General features: G+C 53.9%; 1 protein-coding gene across 5 annotated transcripts in view; it reads left to right on the top strand.

Moving 5' to 3' along the window:
• Positions 1-12634, top strand: part of DCTN1 (dynactin subunit 1) — a 29490-nt gene extending 16856 nt beyond the window's left edge. For 2 of the 5 annotated variants that reach the window (XM_068973674.1, XM_068973666.1), the window contains 26 exons: positions 694-714; positions 1997-2188; positions 2537-2734; positions 2880-3084; positions 3161-3239; positions 3338-3497; positions 3607-3711; positions 3879-4070; positions 4161-4277; positions 4524-4676; positions 5275-5435; positions 5541-5709; positions 5970-6038; positions 6276-6338; positions 6449-6598; positions 6762-6923; positions 7011-7142; positions 7351-7476; positions 7709-7851; positions 8104-8270; positions 10229-10243; positions 10436-10569; positions 10664-10856; positions 11082-11161; positions 11688-11777; positions 12184-12634. In XM_068973674.1, the coding sequence (XP_068829775.1) occupies positions 694-714; positions 1997-2188; positions 2537-2734; positions 2880-3084; positions 3161-3239; positions 3338-3497; positions 3607-3711; positions 3879-4070; positions 4161-4277; positions 4524-4676; positions 5275-5435; positions 5541-5709; positions 5970-6038; positions 6276-6338; positions 6449-6598; positions 6762-6923; positions 7011-7142; positions 7351-7476; positions 7709-7851; positions 8104-8270; positions 10229-10243; positions 10436-10569; positions 10664-10856; positions 11082-11161; positions 11688-11777; positions 12184-12321 (3414 nt within the window). In that variant the 3' untranslated portion in view covers positions 12322-12634. The remainder of the gene's footprint in view (positions 1-693; positions 715-1996; positions 2189-2536; positions 2735-2879; positions 3085-3160; positions 3240-3337; positions 3498-3606; positions 3712-3878; positions 4071-4160; positions 4278-4523; positions 4677-5274; positions 5436-5540; positions 5710-5969; positions 6039-6275; positions 6339-6448; positions 6599-6761; positions 6924-7010; positions 7143-7350; positions 7477-7708; positions 7852-8103; positions 8271-10228; positions 10244-10435; positions 10570-10663; positions 10857-11081; positions 11162-11687; positions 11778-12183) is intronic. The other 3 variants (XM_068973659.1, XM_068973654.1, XM_068973681.1) reach the window with 2 other exon arrangements.
• The last annotated feature ends 5960 nt before the right edge of the window (positions 12635-18594 follow it).

Here is an 18594-nt window from a genome sequence, read left to right as displayed (position 1 = left end):
GTGCTGAGCTCTGGGCTTCTGGCTAATGCAGTATTCATGGTTGTGACACCTGAGCCCTCTGCCATGGGGATGGGGACTGCTGCAGGAACTGGTCCTGGGGAAGCGGGTGGGGGTGGGGCGTATGGCCGCACTGTGCTCCCTTGGGGACCTGATCTCCCCTAGCTGGTTTCATATCACTGCTAGGCTTGTATCATCATTCTTGTCACGTGGTATTTCTCAGGAGTCCTGTGTGGAATCTAGCACTCTAAGGAAGGGGCTGACCTGGGAAAGTCCTTGGGAGTGGTGGATGGGCGGGGCTCTGGGCTGGAGTGGGAGAGGTGGTTGTGGGAGGACTCCTCTCTGGCCTCTGGAGACCCTCTCTACCAGCTGCTGGCTTTGGTCTCCTGTGGCTCAGCCTGGGAGACGGGGACATCATTTCCAGGGTGTCCGAAGGGGTGAGGCCTACAAGGGTAGGACAAAAGTGGGAGAAGGAACCAGTGGGAAATAGGAGTTCCATCCTGGAGTAGGATCAAGGTGACTCACGGGAAGGAGGGCACGGGAAGGAGGGCTGGGTCGGGGAGGAGGGAGGGACTGCTGACTGGAGCCTCATGTCTGCTGCTTCTGCTCTCATTGCTGTCCCTTCTGCTGTCTGTCTTTCTGCCATTACCCTTTCTTTCCTGACTACTCCTTCTCTGGCTCCTGTTGCCTGTCCAGACTACAACTCGGCGGCCCAAGGTGAGGAAAAAACAGGCCTCTGTACCAGCCACTGCTGAGTGGACACAGATTTCTTAGGCGTGTGCATGTATGTGGCCTTTTGTATGAGCAAGTGTAAGTTGGTCACAGTGTGTCCTGGGTTCCCTTAAGGGGAGTGAGGGTTCTGAGGGTAAGGACAGGCCCCTCCTGGGAAAGTGACTTCCAGCTCTTAGGAGCATGTCTGAGCCAGCAGCTTGAGTGTAGAAGAGAAACGAGAGTGGTTGTGGTTAGCCAAGGCAGACTTTCTTGAAAAGGGGCATCTTCTTTCAGCCGCTTTTGACCGGCTTTTGGCGGGTGTGTGCGTGTGTGTGTGTGTTGCTGGGGAAGGGGCAGGGAATTAGAAGAAATGTGAACAAGAACTTGGAACGTAAATGTCAGGGGCTACGGAGGTGGGTGTGTCTGTGAAAGGCCTTGGGTGGGGACGTCCGTGGATAGCATGTGGTCTCTGGGTGTCAGCCCACTGGGAGGGCTTTAGGGCTCAGCGCTACAGGGAGGAGCACTGGGCAGGCCTGTCTGCTCTAGCACCTCAGCTCCACAGGGACCCGGGTACTGTCACCTGATTAGAGCCCCTCTGTCTTAGAGGAGGGAGGTGACAGATGGGTTGGCGGTACGGACCTTGTTTCAGAGGAGAGCCAAGGATTACAACTTTCACCCTGGCCCTTTTACTTGCAGGATCCCCTGAAATAGACCAGGGGGAGGAGGATGAGCTTGATGGTTTATCAAAGTGTAGAGCCCAGGACCCCCAGTTTTAGCCCAGCCTTCTCTGGGAATGTGAAAATTAGAGCTCAGTCTGTTCTTTCTGGGAATGACCCTGAGGCGCTTGTTCCCTCTGGGGGAGGTGGGTACAGGCCCAGAGCAACAGTAGTGCTGGGAGTGTTAAGAAGCTGCTACAGTGATTACAAGTGGGTCACAAAAGGAATGGTCAAGGGAGTGAGGGCTTCTGCCCTAGCAGGGTAGTGCTAGACCTTGGAGGAATGTGGGGTCAGTGCCAAGGGAGGAGTCCGGTAATCGTATGTCTTCTTCCGTCCCTCCCTCCCCCGCCATCCCCCCACCCAAATCCCGCCCGGCCCTTTGTCACTGCCTCTGACTGTGGCACTTTCCCTCTGCCCTTCAACTGCGTCTCTGTTCTCTCTGTCCTGTGATCCTCTTTGCCTTTTTCCTTCTCTGTCACTTCCTTCACTGTATGCTCGTATTCTGTCTCACTCTCTTTCACCACCCCTGTCCCCTGCACTTTCTCTGGTCTGCCCCTGCCCTCTCGGAATAGCCCACCCGCCCAGCCAGCACTGGGGTAGCCGGGGCCAGTGGTTCCCTGGGCCCTTCTGGCTCAGCATCAGCAGGTGAGCTGAGCAGCAGTGAGCCCAGCACCCCAGCTCAGACTCCGCTGGCAGCACCCATCATCCCCACGCCGGCCCTCACCTCTCCTGGAGCAGCACTCCCACTTCCTTCCCCCTCTAAGGTAAGCTCTGGGTTTGGAGCAAAGAAGAACCAAGACACAAAGGGGCCTGTGACCCCTGACAGGGTCTTAGAAGTTTCCTGGGTTGGGGGAGACCCAGAACCTTGGATTAGAAGGGTGGGGTCCCAGCATATAAGTATCCCATTACTGACTAAGCCACCCTTTCGCCTCTGCCCTTCTTCCACACTTACTCCATAGGGAGTGGGCTCTTCACAGATACTTGTATGCCACTTGCTTTGGCCCTGGACCTGGAGTGATATCTGCACACATGCCTGTCCTTCCTCTCCAGCTCAGTCTTGATGGGGAAAAGCGGGGAGGCTATGCACAGACTGAAGGGTCTCTCCTTTGCAGGAAGAGGAGGGGCTGAGGGCCCAGGTGCGGGACCTGGAGGAGAAGCTGGAGACCCTGCGGCTGAAACGTGCAGAAGACAAGGCAAAACTGAAAGAGCTGGAGAAACACAAGATCCAGCTGGAGCAGGTGCAGGAATGGAAAAGCAAAATGCAGGAGCAGCAGGCAGACCTGCAGCGGCGCCTCAAGGAGGCTCGGAAGGTGGGACTTGGGCTAAAGAGGGAGTCTGGGGAGGCACGGGGCCCGAGGAGGCGTACTGGAAGCTGGAACTGGAGCCTGGACTATCCTGTGAAAAGGTACATGAGGCGTCTCTGTGATTGTACCCTCACCCTCCACTTCTCTTCAGGAAGCCAAGGAGGCCCTAGAGGCAAAGGAACGCTACATGGAGGAGATGGCTGACACTGCCGACGCCATTGAGATGGCCACGCTGGACAAGGAGATGGCCGAAGAACGGGCTGAGTCCCTGCAGCAGGAGGCCGAGGTGCTGCGGGAGCGTGTGGAAGAGCTCACTACCGACTTGGAAATCCTCAAAGCTGAGATTGAAGAGAAGGGTAAGGGGCCGGGAGCTGCCGGGGGCCAAGTGATGGGGTTGGACCCCTGACTGAAAGTATGAATGGTCTTCCCCAGGCTCAGATGGTGCCGCATCCAGTTACCAGCTCAAGCAGCTTGAGGAGCAGAATGCCCGCTTAAAGGATGCCCTCGTGAGGTAGGGTCCTCTCACTGACAGGCTCACTCTCCTGCCTCCAGATCTGTGAGTGACTTGATACCTGGTCTTTCTCCTTCTCTCTTGCCATTTTCCCACAGAATGCGGGATCTTTCTTCCTCAGAGAAGCAGGAGCACGTGAAACTCCAGAAGCTCATGGAAAAGAAGAACCAAGAGCTGGAAGTTGTGAGGCAACAGCGGGAGCGTCTGCAGGAGGAGCTGCGCCAGGCAGAGCGCACCATTGATGAGCTCAAGGAGCAGGTCTGAGCAGCCCAACCGCTTGCCCAGAGCACTGCGATGCTCGCCTTCCGATGTCTCCTCTGTCTTGGCACCGTTCAGTCCTTCTCCTTGTTTGCTCTGTCTGACACAGGTGGATGCTGCTCTGGGGGCTGAGGAGATGGTAGAGACGCTGACAGACCGGAACCTGGATCTGGAAGAGAAAGTGCGCAAATTGAAGGAGACGGTGGGGGACTTGGTAAGAGAAGAGCAGACTGCTGACTTACAACCTTGATGGAGGGTATTTGGAAGAGACTTGCCATGAGAAGGGTTGACGTGATCCCTGATCTTTGAGTAGGGTGTGTGGTGAGTGCACCCACCCTGACTCTGGCTTTTCTTTGCCCCAACTACCTTGTGGTCTCCCAGGAAGCAATAAACGAAATGAACGATGAACTGCAGGAGAACGCCCGTGAGACGGAACTGGAGCTGCGGGAGCAGCTAGATATGGCGGGTGCCCAGGTACGGGACGCCCAGAAGCGTGTGGAAGCGGCCCAGGAGACAGTCGCAGACTATCAGCAGACCATCAAGAAGTACCGCCAGCTGACTGCCCACCTGCAGGTGCCTGCACACCCACTGCTCCCTGCCCACGATTGCCCCGGGGCTTCCCCTGTGGCTCAGCTGTGTCTTGTCACCCATCCTTGCTCCCAGGACGTGAATCGGGCACTGACAAACCAGCAGGAAGCGTCTGTGGAGAGGCAGCAGCAGCCACCTCCAGAGACTTTTGACTTCAAGATCAAGTTTGCCGAGACTAAGGCTCATGCTAAGGTCAGGAAAGTGGGTGAGCTGGAGAGGGGTGGGTGTTGGAGACCCCAGCCTGGGTGTGGCCATGGGCTGATCATCTGCGGGGTTCTGGCCTTCAGGTTCCTGGAGTTGGGAGTGCTTTGTGCGGTGGTTTGGAAGACTCCTGGCCTGGGCCTGTCCTAGAAGCAGGAGACACATTGGAACGTGGCATGGAGGTCAGGAGGGTCTCCGCAGCCTAGCTGAGAGCCCACACCCCTGTCTCCCTCGCAGGCAATTGAGATGGAGTTGAGGCAGATGGAGGTGGTCCAGGCCAACCGGCACATGGGCCTGCTGACAGCCTTCATGCCCGACAGCTTCCTTCGGCCGGGCGGGGACCACGACTGCGTCCTGGTGCTGCTGCTCATGCCTCGACTCATTTGCAAGGTACGGTCTGTCGGCCACTTTCCCAGCAGGGGTCTGCTGAGCTGGCCATGAGCCAGGCACTGGGGATGCCAAGCAAAGGTGGCAGTCATTGTCCTGCTCTCAGGGTTTATGATGTACAGGGATGCAGAATCACAGACAGATGTATGTTACAGATGACGTTTTATGAAGGGGAGATGCAGGGTGTGAAGTGGAGGTAGTGTCTGGGAGAGAGCACAGCTGGGGAGCTGATGGAGACAGTGGGCTCTTACTGAAGGAGTACCATTTGAGGTGAGACCCAGAAGATGACTGGAGTTCGTGGGGGGACAACTGTCCGGATCACTCTCTAGTTGGAAAGGCAGTGGGAGCAGCAGCTTTAAGGTGGGAAGGAGCTGGTCCCACTGGTCCTGCAGCCCTGTTAGCCCGCATCCGAATCTTCATCAGCACCAGCAGTCACATCACCCTTTGCCCACGTGCGACTCCCTGCCCATCTAAGAGCTGTTGCTGCTTTCTCTCCCGTGTCTTCATGCCCTCCACATAGTTGCTCAGCTCTCTATAGTCCTGAGTCTGTGTTCTCCATCCTCTGCTCTGAGCCCCGTGTCTCTGGTGCTTCTTCCCACAGGCAGAGCTAATCCGGAAGCAGGCCCAGGAAAAGTTTGAACTAAGTGAGAGCTGTTCAGAGCGGCCAGGACTTCGAGGCGCTGCAGGGGAGCAGCTCAGCTTTGCTGCTGGGCTGGTGTATTCACTGAGTTTGCTGCAGGCCACACTCCATCGTTACGAGCAGTAAGTGATCCCTGGCCTCCACAGCAGGGCCGTGGGTCCCAGGTTGGCTGGAACTGAGGTTGCCTTGTAGACTCTGGCCTCACAGGGCCTTCCTCTGGTCTCCAGTGCCCTCTCTCAGTGCAGTGTGGACGTGTATAAGAAGGTGGGCAGCCTCTACCCTGAGATGAGTGCCCACGAACGCTCCTTGGACTTCCTCATTGAGCTGCTGCACAAGGATCAGCTGGATGAGACTGTCAACGTAGAGCCTCTCACCAAGGCCATCAAGTACTACCAGGTCTGGGGCGAGAACTGAGGTTTAGCACAGGAGGAGGGAGGGTTTCTTCTGGGGCTGTTGCCAGTGTAGCCAAGGTTGTATGTCCCAGGCTCAAGGCGCGAAACTCTTAGATGAACTCACCTTAGGATGCAGCTCCTTGAGGGTTTTGGATTCTTTCATACCTCTGGAGTCCCTTGATAACTGGGGCTCAAACTGAAGTTTGGGAAGAATGCTGTGTTCCTCCAAGGCCTAAAGACTGTTCATTTGCCATCCCTCCTCAGCATCTATACAGTATCCACCTTGCTGAACAACCTGAGGACAGTACCATGCAGCTGGCTGACCACATTAAGGTGAGGTGTTTGGACCAATGGTTGAGCCCCTTATAGAGATCGGAAATGAAAGACATCAGATCACACCCTCAAAGGGTGTCACATAAGACTGGAACAGGGTCACTAAGGCCAGATCAGGGAAGCCAGAGAGCTCACTTATGGATGGGGTCAGCAAAGGGTGGAGACTTCTTTTAGAGATGTTAATGGGGCAGAAGGGCCCCATTGGAGGCTGACAGCCACCTGCTTCTGTCTTCACAGTTTACCCAGAGTGCCCTGGACTGCATGAGTGTGGAGGTGGGACGGCTACGGGCCTTCTTGCAGGTGAGAGCACAACCAGATCTGTTGGAGTTCCTCTTCCTTCAGAGTCCCCACCTCCTTGCCCCCAGCCCTAACTCTGACTTGGCTTCCCGTCTGTCTCCTGTTCTGAGTAGGGTGGGCAGGAGGCTTCAGATATTGCCCTCCTGCTCCGGGACCTGGAAACTTCGTGCAGTGATACCCGGCAGTTCTGCAAGAAGATCCGGCGGCGGATGCCAGGGACGGATGCGCCTGGGATCCCGGCTGCACTGGCCTTTGGACCACAGGTGTAGGGCTGTGCAGGGGGACGGGAAGGAAACTGAGCAGAACCAGGAGGGGCACAGCATATCGAGACCTGGATCCAGTCAGGGGGCAGGAATGGTTCTGAGGTAGCTGGGCGCTGTGGTGTTGAGCCCAGAGTGGGGCTCCTGACTCCGGCCCGTTGCACAGGTGTCTGACACACTCCTCGACTGCAGAAAGCATTTGACGTGGGTGGTGGCAGTGCTGCAGGAGGTGGCAGCAGCTGCTGCCCAGCTCATTGCCCCACTGGCAGAGAACGAGGGATTGCCTGTGGCTGCCCTGGAGGAGCTGGCTTTCAAAGCAAGCGAGCAGGTGGGCTGGCTTGACTGGGCAGAAGGTGGTGATGGGAGAGTCAGGTGGCCAGTGTGGGGTTTTCACTACTGCCGTTGACACCTGCAGATCTACGGGGCCCCCTCCAGCAACCCCTATGAGTGTCTGCGCCAGTCATGCAGCCTCCTCATCAGCACTATGAACAAGTTGGCCACAGCCATGCAGGAGGGAGAGTACGATGCCGAGCGGCCCCCTAGCAAGGTGGGTAGCTGCTTGGAGGGAACTGCAGGAGCCAGGAGGAGCAGGGCTTGGGGAGCTGCTACTCAGTGTGGGAGGGCTGGAAGGCAGGAATTTGGAGAGCACCTTCCTCTTGCTTCAAAGGCAAGGAGGAAGATTTTCTGTTTGACTGGATCCCTCTGAAAGGAGAGCCTTGAAAACCCTGCCCTCTGCCCCTCCCTCTGCCCATTAGCCTCCCCCAGTTGAGCTGCGGGCTGCAGCTCTTCGTGCAGAGATCATGGATGCTGAAGGCCTGGGTTTGAAGCTTGAGGATCGAGAGACAGTTATTAAAGAGCTGAAGAAGTCACTGAAGATCAAGGTGAGAATAGGGGAGGCTCAGGATCTGAAAGGCCAGGAAATAGCAGGGGGCACAGGGAGGCAGTGAGTGTTGATTGTAACTGAGAGGGGTTGAGGACTGAGGGGAAGACGTGGCACCTGTGATCAGTGGGAGTTCTTGTGGGAGCTTGCTGTCTCATGGTCTGTCCCAGGTCTCGGGTTGGGGGCGGTCATGGGAAGTGTAAGGCAACTGGACACTCTCCATCCTTGTCCAGGGGGAAGAGCTCAGTGAGGCCAATGTGCGGCTGAGCCTCCTGGAGAAGAAGCTGGACAGTGCTGCCAAGGATGCTGATGAGCGCATTGAGAAAGTCCAGACTCGGCTGGAGGAGACCCAGACGCTGCTGCGGAAGAAGGAGAAGTCAGGCACCTCCCCGGCCCCTGTTCACTCCACCCTCCCTCCCGCAAGCAGCTCCCTGCCTCCTAAACCAGGCCCTCTCGGAGTGAGCCTCCCCAGGGGCACAGAGGCCATCTCCTTCCCAGCTGACAGCACCATTGTCTCATCCCGATCTGAGCCTCTTCTGCCCCTGCCCTCAGGACCTGTCGGGACCGAGAAATGGGGGCAGGGCCGTTGGGGAGGGGACACTGCCCAAGCCCAGGTTCTCTTTCACAGAGAGTTTGAGGAGACCATGGATGCACTTCAGGCTGACATCGACCAGCTGGAGGCAGAGAAGGCAGAGTTAAAGCAGCGATTGAACAGCCAGTCCAAGCGCACGATTGAGGGGCTGCGGGGGCCCCCTCCCTCGGGTATTGCCACCCTGGTCTCTGGCATTGCTGGGGGTGAGTGCCGTGGAGCAGGCAGCACCAGCCCAGAGATTGAATGTCCCCACTCCTGTCCTTGGTCTCAGTTTGACTTTTCTCCCCGACCCCGCTCTGCCCACAGCTGGATGTTGAGCCAGAAACACACTTGCCCAGTTTCACTCTGTGGCAACTTTCACTAAGTTTTTACTTCTTCTGAAGATGTGTGCAGGGTTCCTTTGGCCAAGGTGGGGCTGTGGGGCCTCACCAAGGTGTCAGTGAAACTCAGAATTCCAGTAGCTCTCCCTCCTGGGTCTGCTGTCTGGCCTTTCTGTCCCCACCCTGTATTCCAGGAGGTCATCAGCCTGCAGCAGACCAGGGCACCTGCTGTGATATCCAGTGGTGCCTGGTGCTGCTCTTGACTCTTCCTCTGCAGGGGCACTGCATTTTCTGCAGCGTTCACGTCGCTTCACCCTATAGTATGGTCCTCTCTTCCAGTGCTGAATTCACCCACTTCCACTTGGGGCTTCTGTTCTGACCTTTGCCTGCTCTCTTAGTGTGGTCAGGGCTCCTTGCCTGGAGGTTTTCCGGCTTCCAGGCCTTCCCGTTTCCTGACAAGGAGGTGGCCACTGCTGTCTTGGTTCTCATCTACTATGTAGTATGGTTTTTGTTCGCTCTTTAGTTTCTTACTTCCCCTTCTCACCTCCAGAAGACAAACTCCTTGAAATGGAATTAAACCTGCAGAATCTCTAGAACTCCCCTGCTGTGCTTGTCTTGTCAGTTGGCCTCACCTAGGGTCTTGTCCTCGTCAAAGCCCCCATCACTGGTGCTGCTTGACTCTGAAAAGTCACCAAGTATCTTCTTGTCTTTGGACTCCTGTGAGTCAGATGGTTCTGTGTTCCTTGGAATGGGACAGAATTACCATATTGTGTGGTTTTAGCGTAGGCTTTTTTTTTTTCTTTTTCAGTTGCACTAGGTCATTGTGTGATAGACAGACTCTTCTAGTTGCGGTGTGTAGGTTCAGTAGCCTTGCGGCATGCAGGATCTTTGTTCTTTGACAAGGAATTAAACATGCATTTCCTGCACTGGAAGGCGGATTCTCAATCACTGGACCACCAAGGGAATCCTAGCATAGGCTCTTTAAACAAATACTGGTTCTTTTTTTTTTTTTTTTTAATAATTTTACTTACTTACTTATTTTCAGCTGTGCTTGGTCTTTGTTGCTGCAGACTCTCTCCAGTGAGCGGGAGCTACTCTTCGTTGCAGGGCACAGGTTTCTCATTGCAGTGGCTTCTCTTGTTGTGCAGCATGGGCTCTAGGGCACGCAGGCTTCACTGGTTGCAACACGTGGGCTCAGTAGTTGCATTTCGCAGGCTCCAGAGCACAGACCAGTTGTTAGGGCTCACGGGCTTAGCTGCTCTGCAGCACGTGGGATCTTCCCGGACCAAGGATCAAACCCATGTCTCCTGCATTGGCAGGTGGATTCTTCGTCACTGAGCCACCAGGGAAGCCCCAAATAGCGGTTTTTAATTTCTGAAACTTTGCACCAAGAAAGGGTGACTTTTGTCTCAGAGCAATAGGGAACCTGAAGAAACGGGTGTGTGTCTTCATGCTCAGTTAAGTTTTGCCGGTGGGGAGCACTAAAAGGGTGCAGGCATATCAGGGTCTTGGGAGCGGTCCACCTGCCCTTCTGGGAGATGGAGTGTAGGGCAGGGATAGCCTTGTGCCTCAAGTGTTTGCTCCAGTGCTCACTGCCGCTGCCACTCCTCCTCACATGTTGCAGCTTGTATCATGGCCTGACTGCCCTTTTCTATCTTTCTCTCACACATATTTGCTCTTTCCCCGAACGTAAAGGCAGGATTTTGTTAGAGAAGGTATGGTGATGAGGAAAAATGTTTTCCTGCATGAGCAGGATTCTTCTGGTGTGTCCCCCTCACCGCCATACCATCTAATTCCTCTCTCCTCTTTTCCTGCTCTCCCATGGGCTGTCTTGAGTGCAGAAGAACAACAGCGAGGTAGAGAGCCAACCTGCTGGGGGGTTAACAGGGTTGGTGGGAACTGGGGCTGAGGGAGCAGGGCGAGACTGCCCCCTTGGGAGCAATCAAGACTGGAGGTCGCAGGGGATAAGGAAGGGGGATGGGTAGGAATGGAACCCATCTTCAACCCTTCCCACCTGGGGCTCATGACATTCGTTGTGGTCCCCATAGGAGGTGCCCCTGGGCAGGCTCCGGGGTCTGTGCCAGGCCCAGGGCTGGTGAAGGACTCTCCACTGCTGCTTCAGCAGATCTCTGCCATGAGGCTGCACATCTCCCAGCTTCAGCACAAGAATAGCACCCTCAAGGTGAGGAGGTCACAGAGAGGGGAAGGGCCTCACTGATGATGGTAGGGCTGTCCGTCACTTCTTACCACCACTCTTCTTCCCTCTTTGCTCACAGGGAGCCCAGATGAAGGCATCCTTAGCAGCCCTGCCCCCTCTGCACGTGGCCAAACTCTCTCTCCCACCCCACGAGGGCCCTGGCAGCGAGCTTGCTGCTGGAGCGTTGTATCGTAAGACCAACCAGCTGCTGGAGACACTGAATCAGTTGAGCGCACGCACGCACGTAGTGGACATCACTCGCTCCAACCCTGGTATGGACCTACCCACTCCTGAGACGAGAACCACAGCCCCTGCCCCTGCCTCAGGGATGTAGTCCCCGCCTCGGCACTTCCCACGCCGGAGAAGCTCTTCCTATCCCTGTTCTTTGGCCTCAGTGTTCAGTGTGCTTGAGGCAGGCAGCTGGACTGGATGAAGGGTCACTAGTCAAGCTGCCTGCCTGCGCCTTGGCGGGCCTCACTGGCCTTCTCTCCCCACAGCTGCCAAGAGCCCATCGGCCCAGCTCCTGGAGCAGGTGGCTCAGCTCAAGTCCCTAAGCGACACCATTGAGAAGCTCAAGGTTAGTTTAGACCTGCCTTTGCTCACCGAGGAGCGCACACTTCAGAGCATTCTGTGCTGGAGGCCCTAGCATGGTCATTTGCACCAGGACCCCCGGGGTTCCTAGGGGTCCAGCCCTGTACTAGGTGACACGTTGCAAAGGAGGTGGGAGGGAAGACGGGGTTCCTGCCTTGGGAGTTCACTCCCAAACAGATTCTCTCAACAGAAGAGAGATTCTTACCAACAGAGCGGGTTGAGCTAGGATCATCTTCAGCGTAGTGCAGCTCTGTCAGAGCTGAGATCACTGCAGAGTAGAATGGTTGAGAATGGCTTCCCAGAAGTTACAGAACCTGAGATGAACCCTGAAGGTTTAGTATCTATAAAGTAAGGATGTTGGGTAGGGATGGGATTGGAGTTGAGAGCAAAGGTATGGTGATAAAAGAGACCTGAGTCCCTGTCCTTGGTATTAGTATTCCTGTGAAGCCAGGGAGATACTGGGCTAACCTGTGGAGGATCCCCTAAATGACTCCTGTTCCCCCATCTGCCAGGATGAGGTTCTTAAGGAGACTGTATCTCAGCGCCCTGGAGCCACGGTCCCCACTGACTTTGCCACCTTCCCTTCATCAGCCTTCCTCAGGGTAAGAGAGAGCATGGGGAGGAGGTGGGCAGTGAAGGCTCAGGTGAGTCCTTGCCCTCTCCTCCAGAATTTGAAGAGGCTTCTGGAGGTCTCAGATCCAATGACTGAATTTCTTGAGTCATCTGGCCAAGTCTTAACTTGCAAGTAACTTAACAGTGCTTGCAATGCTTTCCGAAATTCCAGTATTTTAGCAGTTAAACATCATCTGTGATTTCTGGCACCAGGAGAGACTCAAAACTCCCTTGTCAGACTATGGCCTCAATTCTGATTTGGAAAGTGTGGTCATTATAGCCTAGGAGCCTCAAAGCCCCCGTCTCCCAGGGTCTCGGTGTTCAGGGACCTTGTCAGTTGCACACAGCTCAAGTGAGCCCCTGACCTGGCGGCCTCTGTCCCTTCCCAATTCCCAGGCCAAGGAAGAGCAGCAGGATGACACTGTGTACATGGGCAAAGTGACCTTCTCGTGTGCGGCTGGCCTTGGGCAGCGACACCGGCTGGTGCTCACCCAGGAGCAGCTGCACCAGCTCCACGACCGCCTCATCTCCTAAATGCTTCTTCCTTCACTGCCCGCTCCTGCCTGCAGCCCTCCTGGAGCTGCTCCTCCTCATGCCTAGCCACCGGGCAGCCCCCCGGGAGGACTGCGTGTGTAAGCTGTTCCTGCCCCACTCGGCTCCACGCCCACCTTTGGTGCCCTGCCCCGGCCCCTTGACCCGGGTTCCCCTGTTTCCCTTCCCTGGCCTCTGCCAAAGTTTGCTGTTCAGTTGCTCCCTTCTTCCTGAGGAGCTTCAGGGGCTCTAGGGGGTAGGTAGGTTGAGACCCCGCAACCAAAGGTTGAATGAGGTCTCTCCAACTGAGGACTTCACTCCTTGATTAAAGCCACTTCTGCTTCAGTGTTGTCTGTGTGATGTTGGGAGTGGGGATTGGGCCACTTGACTCAGAGCAGGAGTGGAGGAGAAGGGATGCTGAGAAGGCTCTGGCTGTGCCAGATTTGAAGATCTCCCTCTTTCGTGGCCAGTGGAATGCTCTGTCCCTCAAATTTGTGTGCAGTTAAGTTTCTCTGAGCAGGGAGAAAGGGCTCAACCAAGGGCTTGGCTCTTGAGCTCATTTAGTGGAATTAGGAGGATGGGGAGTGTGCCGCCTCTGAAGCCCCACCTCTGTTCTCTGAATCTGTCACTGCTCTTCAGGCCAGCAGTGTTTGGGGCTTGGCTGATGGTATGATGGCCACTCCAGCCAACTTTCTGAGGCGCTGGCAGTCTCCCTGTAAGACCTGAGGCCTCTCAGGCAACGTTTACTGAGCAATGGAAGACCAAAGTCTAGACTGGTAAGAAAGAATAGACATTACTAAAGCTGCTCCCAAGGCCCACTACAAATTAAGATCACCTGGGGAGTTCCTTTGAAAAAGTTTGCACATTTCTGGGCTTTGGCTCAGGTGGTGCTTGTGGTAAAGAACCCACATGCCAATGCAGGAGATGTAAGAGACGTGGGTTCGATCCCTGGGTTGGGAAGATGCCCTGGAGGAGGGCGTGGCTACCCACTCCAGTATTCTTGCCTGGCGAATCCCCATGGACAGAAGAACCTGGCAGGCTATAGTCTGTAGGGTTTTATAGAGTCGGACTGAAGAGACTTAGCATGCATGGGCTTTGGCTCAGATTTGGGGCCCGTTAGGCCAATGAGCAGTGCCTCGGCATTTTAGAGCTTAGCCCCAGTTTAGTTCAGTTTCTTGATACTCACTCTTTTTTTCCAGCTGCACTGCACACCCATACTGCCTGTAGTGGGAGCACAGCCCCCTAGCCCCTGGACTGCCAGGGAATTCCCTCCCACTCTCTCTATTCCCTCCTTGGAGACACCCTGCCTAGGCTGCTGGACGCCTCTGACCCAGGTGGATGGAGGCCGCCTCAGTGCTTAGGAGCAGCCCCAGCTGTGTCACACCCTCTGCCTCATGGGGAAGGATCGAATGGGACAGGGGCTCCAGGTGGGCACATCTCCAGTGGCACACCCTCTGAGGAGGCCAGTGGAATACCATGTTTGATACCTGCTCTGTACCTTAGCTTCTGTCAACTGGGGTTCAAGAGAAAATGATTTGTGTGACTTTCCTTAGTACTCTCAGCGATTACATGTAGCTGATACCATTCTAGATGCATCGAGTATAATTCTTTTTATACAAGGGATACTTTAGGGTGTTTGGGCTTTATGCTTCTAGAACTGGTTGAAAAGGGTGGCTGTGTTTTGGTATCACGGAGTTTTTACCTCACCTCTCCACACTGGGCTGCTCTAATGCTGAGGAAGTTGCAGACCACACTGTTCTTTCCCTGGGATTGGATTGTGTTCCTGTCCTATCTACCTAATTGGCTGACCTGCCTTCCCCTCGGTGGCTAAGATTCCAAGGGCCAAGACTAGGCAACTCCTGGGGGCACGAGAAGAGGGCCGGTCTTTCTTGTTCTGTCCTTTTTCCTTGGAGGTGGTTTCTCACCGTTACTGCTCTCCGAATGCCACACTTAGATTCATTCAGTTGCCTGTGTGTACCTATCTCTAAAATGGAAATCATCTCCGTGTCCTGTGTACGACAAGGCACACACCAGGGCATCTGAGGTCTTTTCCACCCTCCTGAGTGCCGGGGTCCAGCCCCGGTGGATCCAGGGTAATTTGAAGGGGGATGGAGTCGGCGAGGAGAGATTTATTTAATTAGAAATATAAGATTAGATTAGGAAAAAATAGTGTAGTAGGAAAATGAGTGGAGCAAAGAGGCTGAATAACTTGGTTTATGTGGAAAACCAATAAAGTTCCAGACAAGGAACTTGCACCGTCTATGTTGGGCCACAGGCGCCCGCTTGAATAGCGGAGGGTGCCACCTTGGGCTTCCTCTCGCGTGGGTCTCAGAAGCCCGGGCAAGTAAGTAGACTCAGTGAGCCTCCGTGTTCCAAGGGATCAGCCTGAAAAGGAGAGGGAGGGAGAGGGAGCAAGAGAAGGCATCGACATGTGGGAGGCCAGGCTCGTGCAAAAAACCCTCCAACTTTATTACTTAAAAGGTGTTTATATACCCTAAATTTTACATAATGGAAGATACAGAGTCATGCAGGGGCAGCAGTCCTGACCCTTTCTGTATATCTTTTCGTATACAAAAGGTCTCAGGTGATTTACATTATCTTCTGGCCAAGAGGCTTGTTAACACTTTTTGGCTCTCTTCCTTAATGAATGTTAATCTCATTTCCCCTGAAGTGTTTTTCTTTAATCTGCATCTCCTTAAAGCACTAAAGTTACATCTCTATAGAACAAAGGTGCAGTGGGTTATAACAAAGAAGTTACTTAACTCGAAGATCTAATGTTGCTACTTGTTTTTTCTATATACCAACTATATCAACAAATAAAAGATAAGAAAATTTGGCAGCAAGTATTGGCTCAACAATGAAACGCTTAATCAGTTTTATTCTAATGATCTTGACACCTTGGAAGCCCCTGCATTCCTAGGATGTTTTAAGCTTCCTGTGTGTCAGAAGAGTGGAAAAGCACAGTACAATAAGGCAGGCAGATTCTGGTTTTGGGGGTACATGCTCAGGAAATTCCAGGGGGAACTCTGAGGCTTGACTCGCCTTGCCCATCAGGCCTCTCCACATAACCTTATCATGGGTGGGATCTCCCGTGCTGGCTCCCAGCACCTGAGCTAATTTACTCAGTTCAGTTTTTCCTTCATTACTGTCTCTCAGACCTGTTCACTTTTCCCCACCCCCTTTATGGCTTACTTGGTGTGTAATTTTCTTGCTGTGGGTATTTCAGTAGTCTTTAAAATGGTTATCCCACCTCTATTGCCTCTCACTCAGTTCTCATAGATGCCTGAGAGACACCTTTCCAAAATACACCCTGGGCCATGTCATTCTCTGTTTAAATCCTGAAATGGTTCCTCCAAGTGTCTATAGAGGTTAAAATTTAAATTCACTGGAATGGCGCATCCGTGCTTTGGACCCTGCCCACCTCTCCAGCCTCTCTGGTGCCTTACGGTCTAGCATTAGTGCCCTGCAGTTGCTTGGCTACCCTGTGATTCTCAGGCCTCTTCCCACTGCCCAGAATGCCAGTTACCTCCTTTCTTTCTTCCTACCTCTCTGCCCCCCACCCCATCTTAGCTGACATCTTGGTCATTTATTAAGACAGTTCTGGCTTTGCTATCTTAGGAAAACACCAACCCCAGTAACCTCTTAGGTGCTCCTCTTCTGTAGCAGCAAATACCCAGAACCTTTTTTTTTTTTTCAGGTGTGCTTGGATTTAGTTGTTTTGTGACATTGTCAAGATTTCTCATCTCTTGGTCTGCTTTCTCAACTGCAAAATAAAAATAGCAATACCTTACAGGGCTGTGGTGAAGGCTGAAAGAGTTAATGCAATCAAGGGTGGCACACAGCAGGCCTCTTCTTTTTTAGTACACGATCCTTTGGCATTCCTTTATGCCAGTAAGCTTCTCTTTCATACTAATTGTGAGTTAGGCCATCTGTCTCCCCCTTTAGCCAGACTGAGAGTTCTTTTAAAGTGTCTTTCATCTCTGCCTCCCCCAAAACACAGGAGACGGGCACATGCTCGTGAAGGAGCACTGCGCTTTCATTTTAGAAATGAGTTTGGGGTGCCTGCGAGAGTGTCCTAGTAGAGATGTCCATTGTGGTTGGATCCAGCTGGGTATAGAGCTCAGCAGAGAAGTCTGGATTGCAGATGCAGTTTGGGGAATGAGGTGGGAGTGTGTCAGTGGTGGCTGAAGGCATGATTGGGATGAGGTGTATTGTTTTAATTCAGGTTACTTAGAACACTGAACCTGAGGCAGAGCTGAAGCGCTGGTGCTTTATTGATAGGTCCACTACCCAAGGAGTGAGGCTGAGGAAAGCTAGGCAGGGAAGGTGGAGGAAGCAAGAGCTGTGTTTTAACGAGTTGGCCACTGCTTCACCAGTACACAACTGGCCTCTTGTCCGTGTGTGGTCTCTGGATAGACAATGCAGAAACACTATGTTTGGGGTGATGGGGAGGTGGAGAGCTAGCTCAGCCTCCTCTCTGTTCTGTCTCCTGTCTTTCATTGATCCAGGTTTGACCCGTTGGGTGTTTGCTCCCCGTCATTTGCTGGGATTGTGTCAGCTGACCACCAGAAAAGCCAGATCCCACGCCCTGCAGCATGGCATCGCATGTAGGTCCCAAAGTGGTGAGGCGAACAGAAGGGCAGTGGCCAATAAGACTTGATCAAGGCAGAGGCCTGGGGATCAGGTGAAGCTGCAAATCACCTGAGGAGAGAGGCCAGGGCAGGAGGAGGGTGGAGCCCTGGGCAGTTCTGAGAGTTAACCCACAGCAGAGGCCCAGGGTCACCCGGTGGCCAAGAGGCCCCAGAGCAGGTGTCACAGGGCCAAGGGGGAGAGAGAGAGTGCTGATAGTTCCTGGTGGCTGAGGTCAGTGGGCTTGGGTTCAGAAAGAAAGCGGCATCTGATTCTGAGATGCTTGGTGAGCTGGCCGGAGCTCCCTCTACTGATGGCAGAGAGGGAAAAGGAACTGGTTTGTGGTGGCGAGAAAGGGGAGAGCAGTGTGTATGCGCTGCTGTGCCCGATACTCAGAGGTTCAAGCTGGGCAGCCAGGGGATTGGCAGACAGCTGACGCAAGCATGGTTGTCTGCAGGTGATGATGGGAGCTGCTCATGGATCCCAAGAGATTTCTGGGACCTGGGATAGGATGTGATGGTGGGTAGGGAGGTTTTGTGAGGCACTCTGCACCAAGGATGGTGCAGAGCATGGCAACAGCCTCCTCTGATCCATCTAAACCTAGAACTGCCTAGAGCTGTGATAGGAGAATACAGTCTCAAGTTTGTCTCTTAGGAGCCCCTCTCTTTTTGGGGACCTTGGGCAGATTTCCAGGGTCAACATTACCTTCCCCAAGGTAGAGACAACTTAATGAAGTTATATAAGGCTTGTGTCCCAGCTCTTCCACTTACAAGCTGTATGAACTCAGGGAAGTTGCTTAACTTTTCAGCCTCAGTTTCTGTATCTATAATATGAGGCTGATAGCACCTTCCTCAGGTGATGTTTTTTTCTTCAGGTAGCCTTTGGAGAAAGATTAACTGCGATAACATGTTTGACACAGATATTCAATAAAAAGTGATACTGGGGGAGGCTGATATTGAGCAAATGAAAAGGAAATGAAATTTAAGCAGCCACATTCCCCAGACATATACTTGTGACACAAATAATCATATTTTGGATTCCAAAGGCCAGGCAGTCCCCAGGGCCCCAGTTTTTGGCTTGTTTCCATGAGCGATTGCCATCCTCTTTCTACCATCCAGGCACTGTTGCCTCCTACTCTTAGCCAAGGCTGGGGAAACGTTAAATGTTTGTGGTACTCCTACCTCACCTCAGTTTGAATTTACCTCCTTTGTTGCCATCTTCTGAGCTATCCTGCAGCGAGAAGCGGGAGTGGAGGCAGTACAGAGAGCCGAGTCTCTGAAGGTTAATCACAGAGAGTAGGCCAGGGTCCAGAGGCTGAGAGTGAGCCCGGAGCCCGAGCGCTGCCGCACCCGGGCACGTCCCTGGGGAAGCTTCGTGGCACTGAATTCCTTGAACCCTGTCCAGTTGGCCTGGAACACCAAGAGGACATGGCATCTGAGGGTGAGCGGCCCCTCCTGCTTCCCTGTGGACGTTAACCTCCGTGCTGCCCTCTCCGCCTCTGTGTGTGCAGGGACGCGTGTCCTTTCACTCGGGCTTCCTTCATCTCTCCCACACGAGCCAGCCAAAACCGGCAGTGCCGCTCCCAGGGGCAGACGGCCCCTCTTGCTGAGGTGCTCAGAACTGGGGCCTAGGACGTTTGGCTTCCAT

Source organism: Capricornis sumatraensis, chromosome 1 (genome assembly GCF_032405125.1).
Source record: "Capricornis sumatraensis isolate serow.1 chromosome 1, serow.2, whole genome shotgun sequence".
NCBI lineage: Eukaryota > Metazoa > Chordata > Mammalia > Artiodactyla > Bovidae > Capricornis > Capricornis sumatraensis.
The sequence above is the reverse complement of the archived record's forward strand: the minus strand, read 5'-3'. Positions and strand labels throughout refer to the sequence as shown.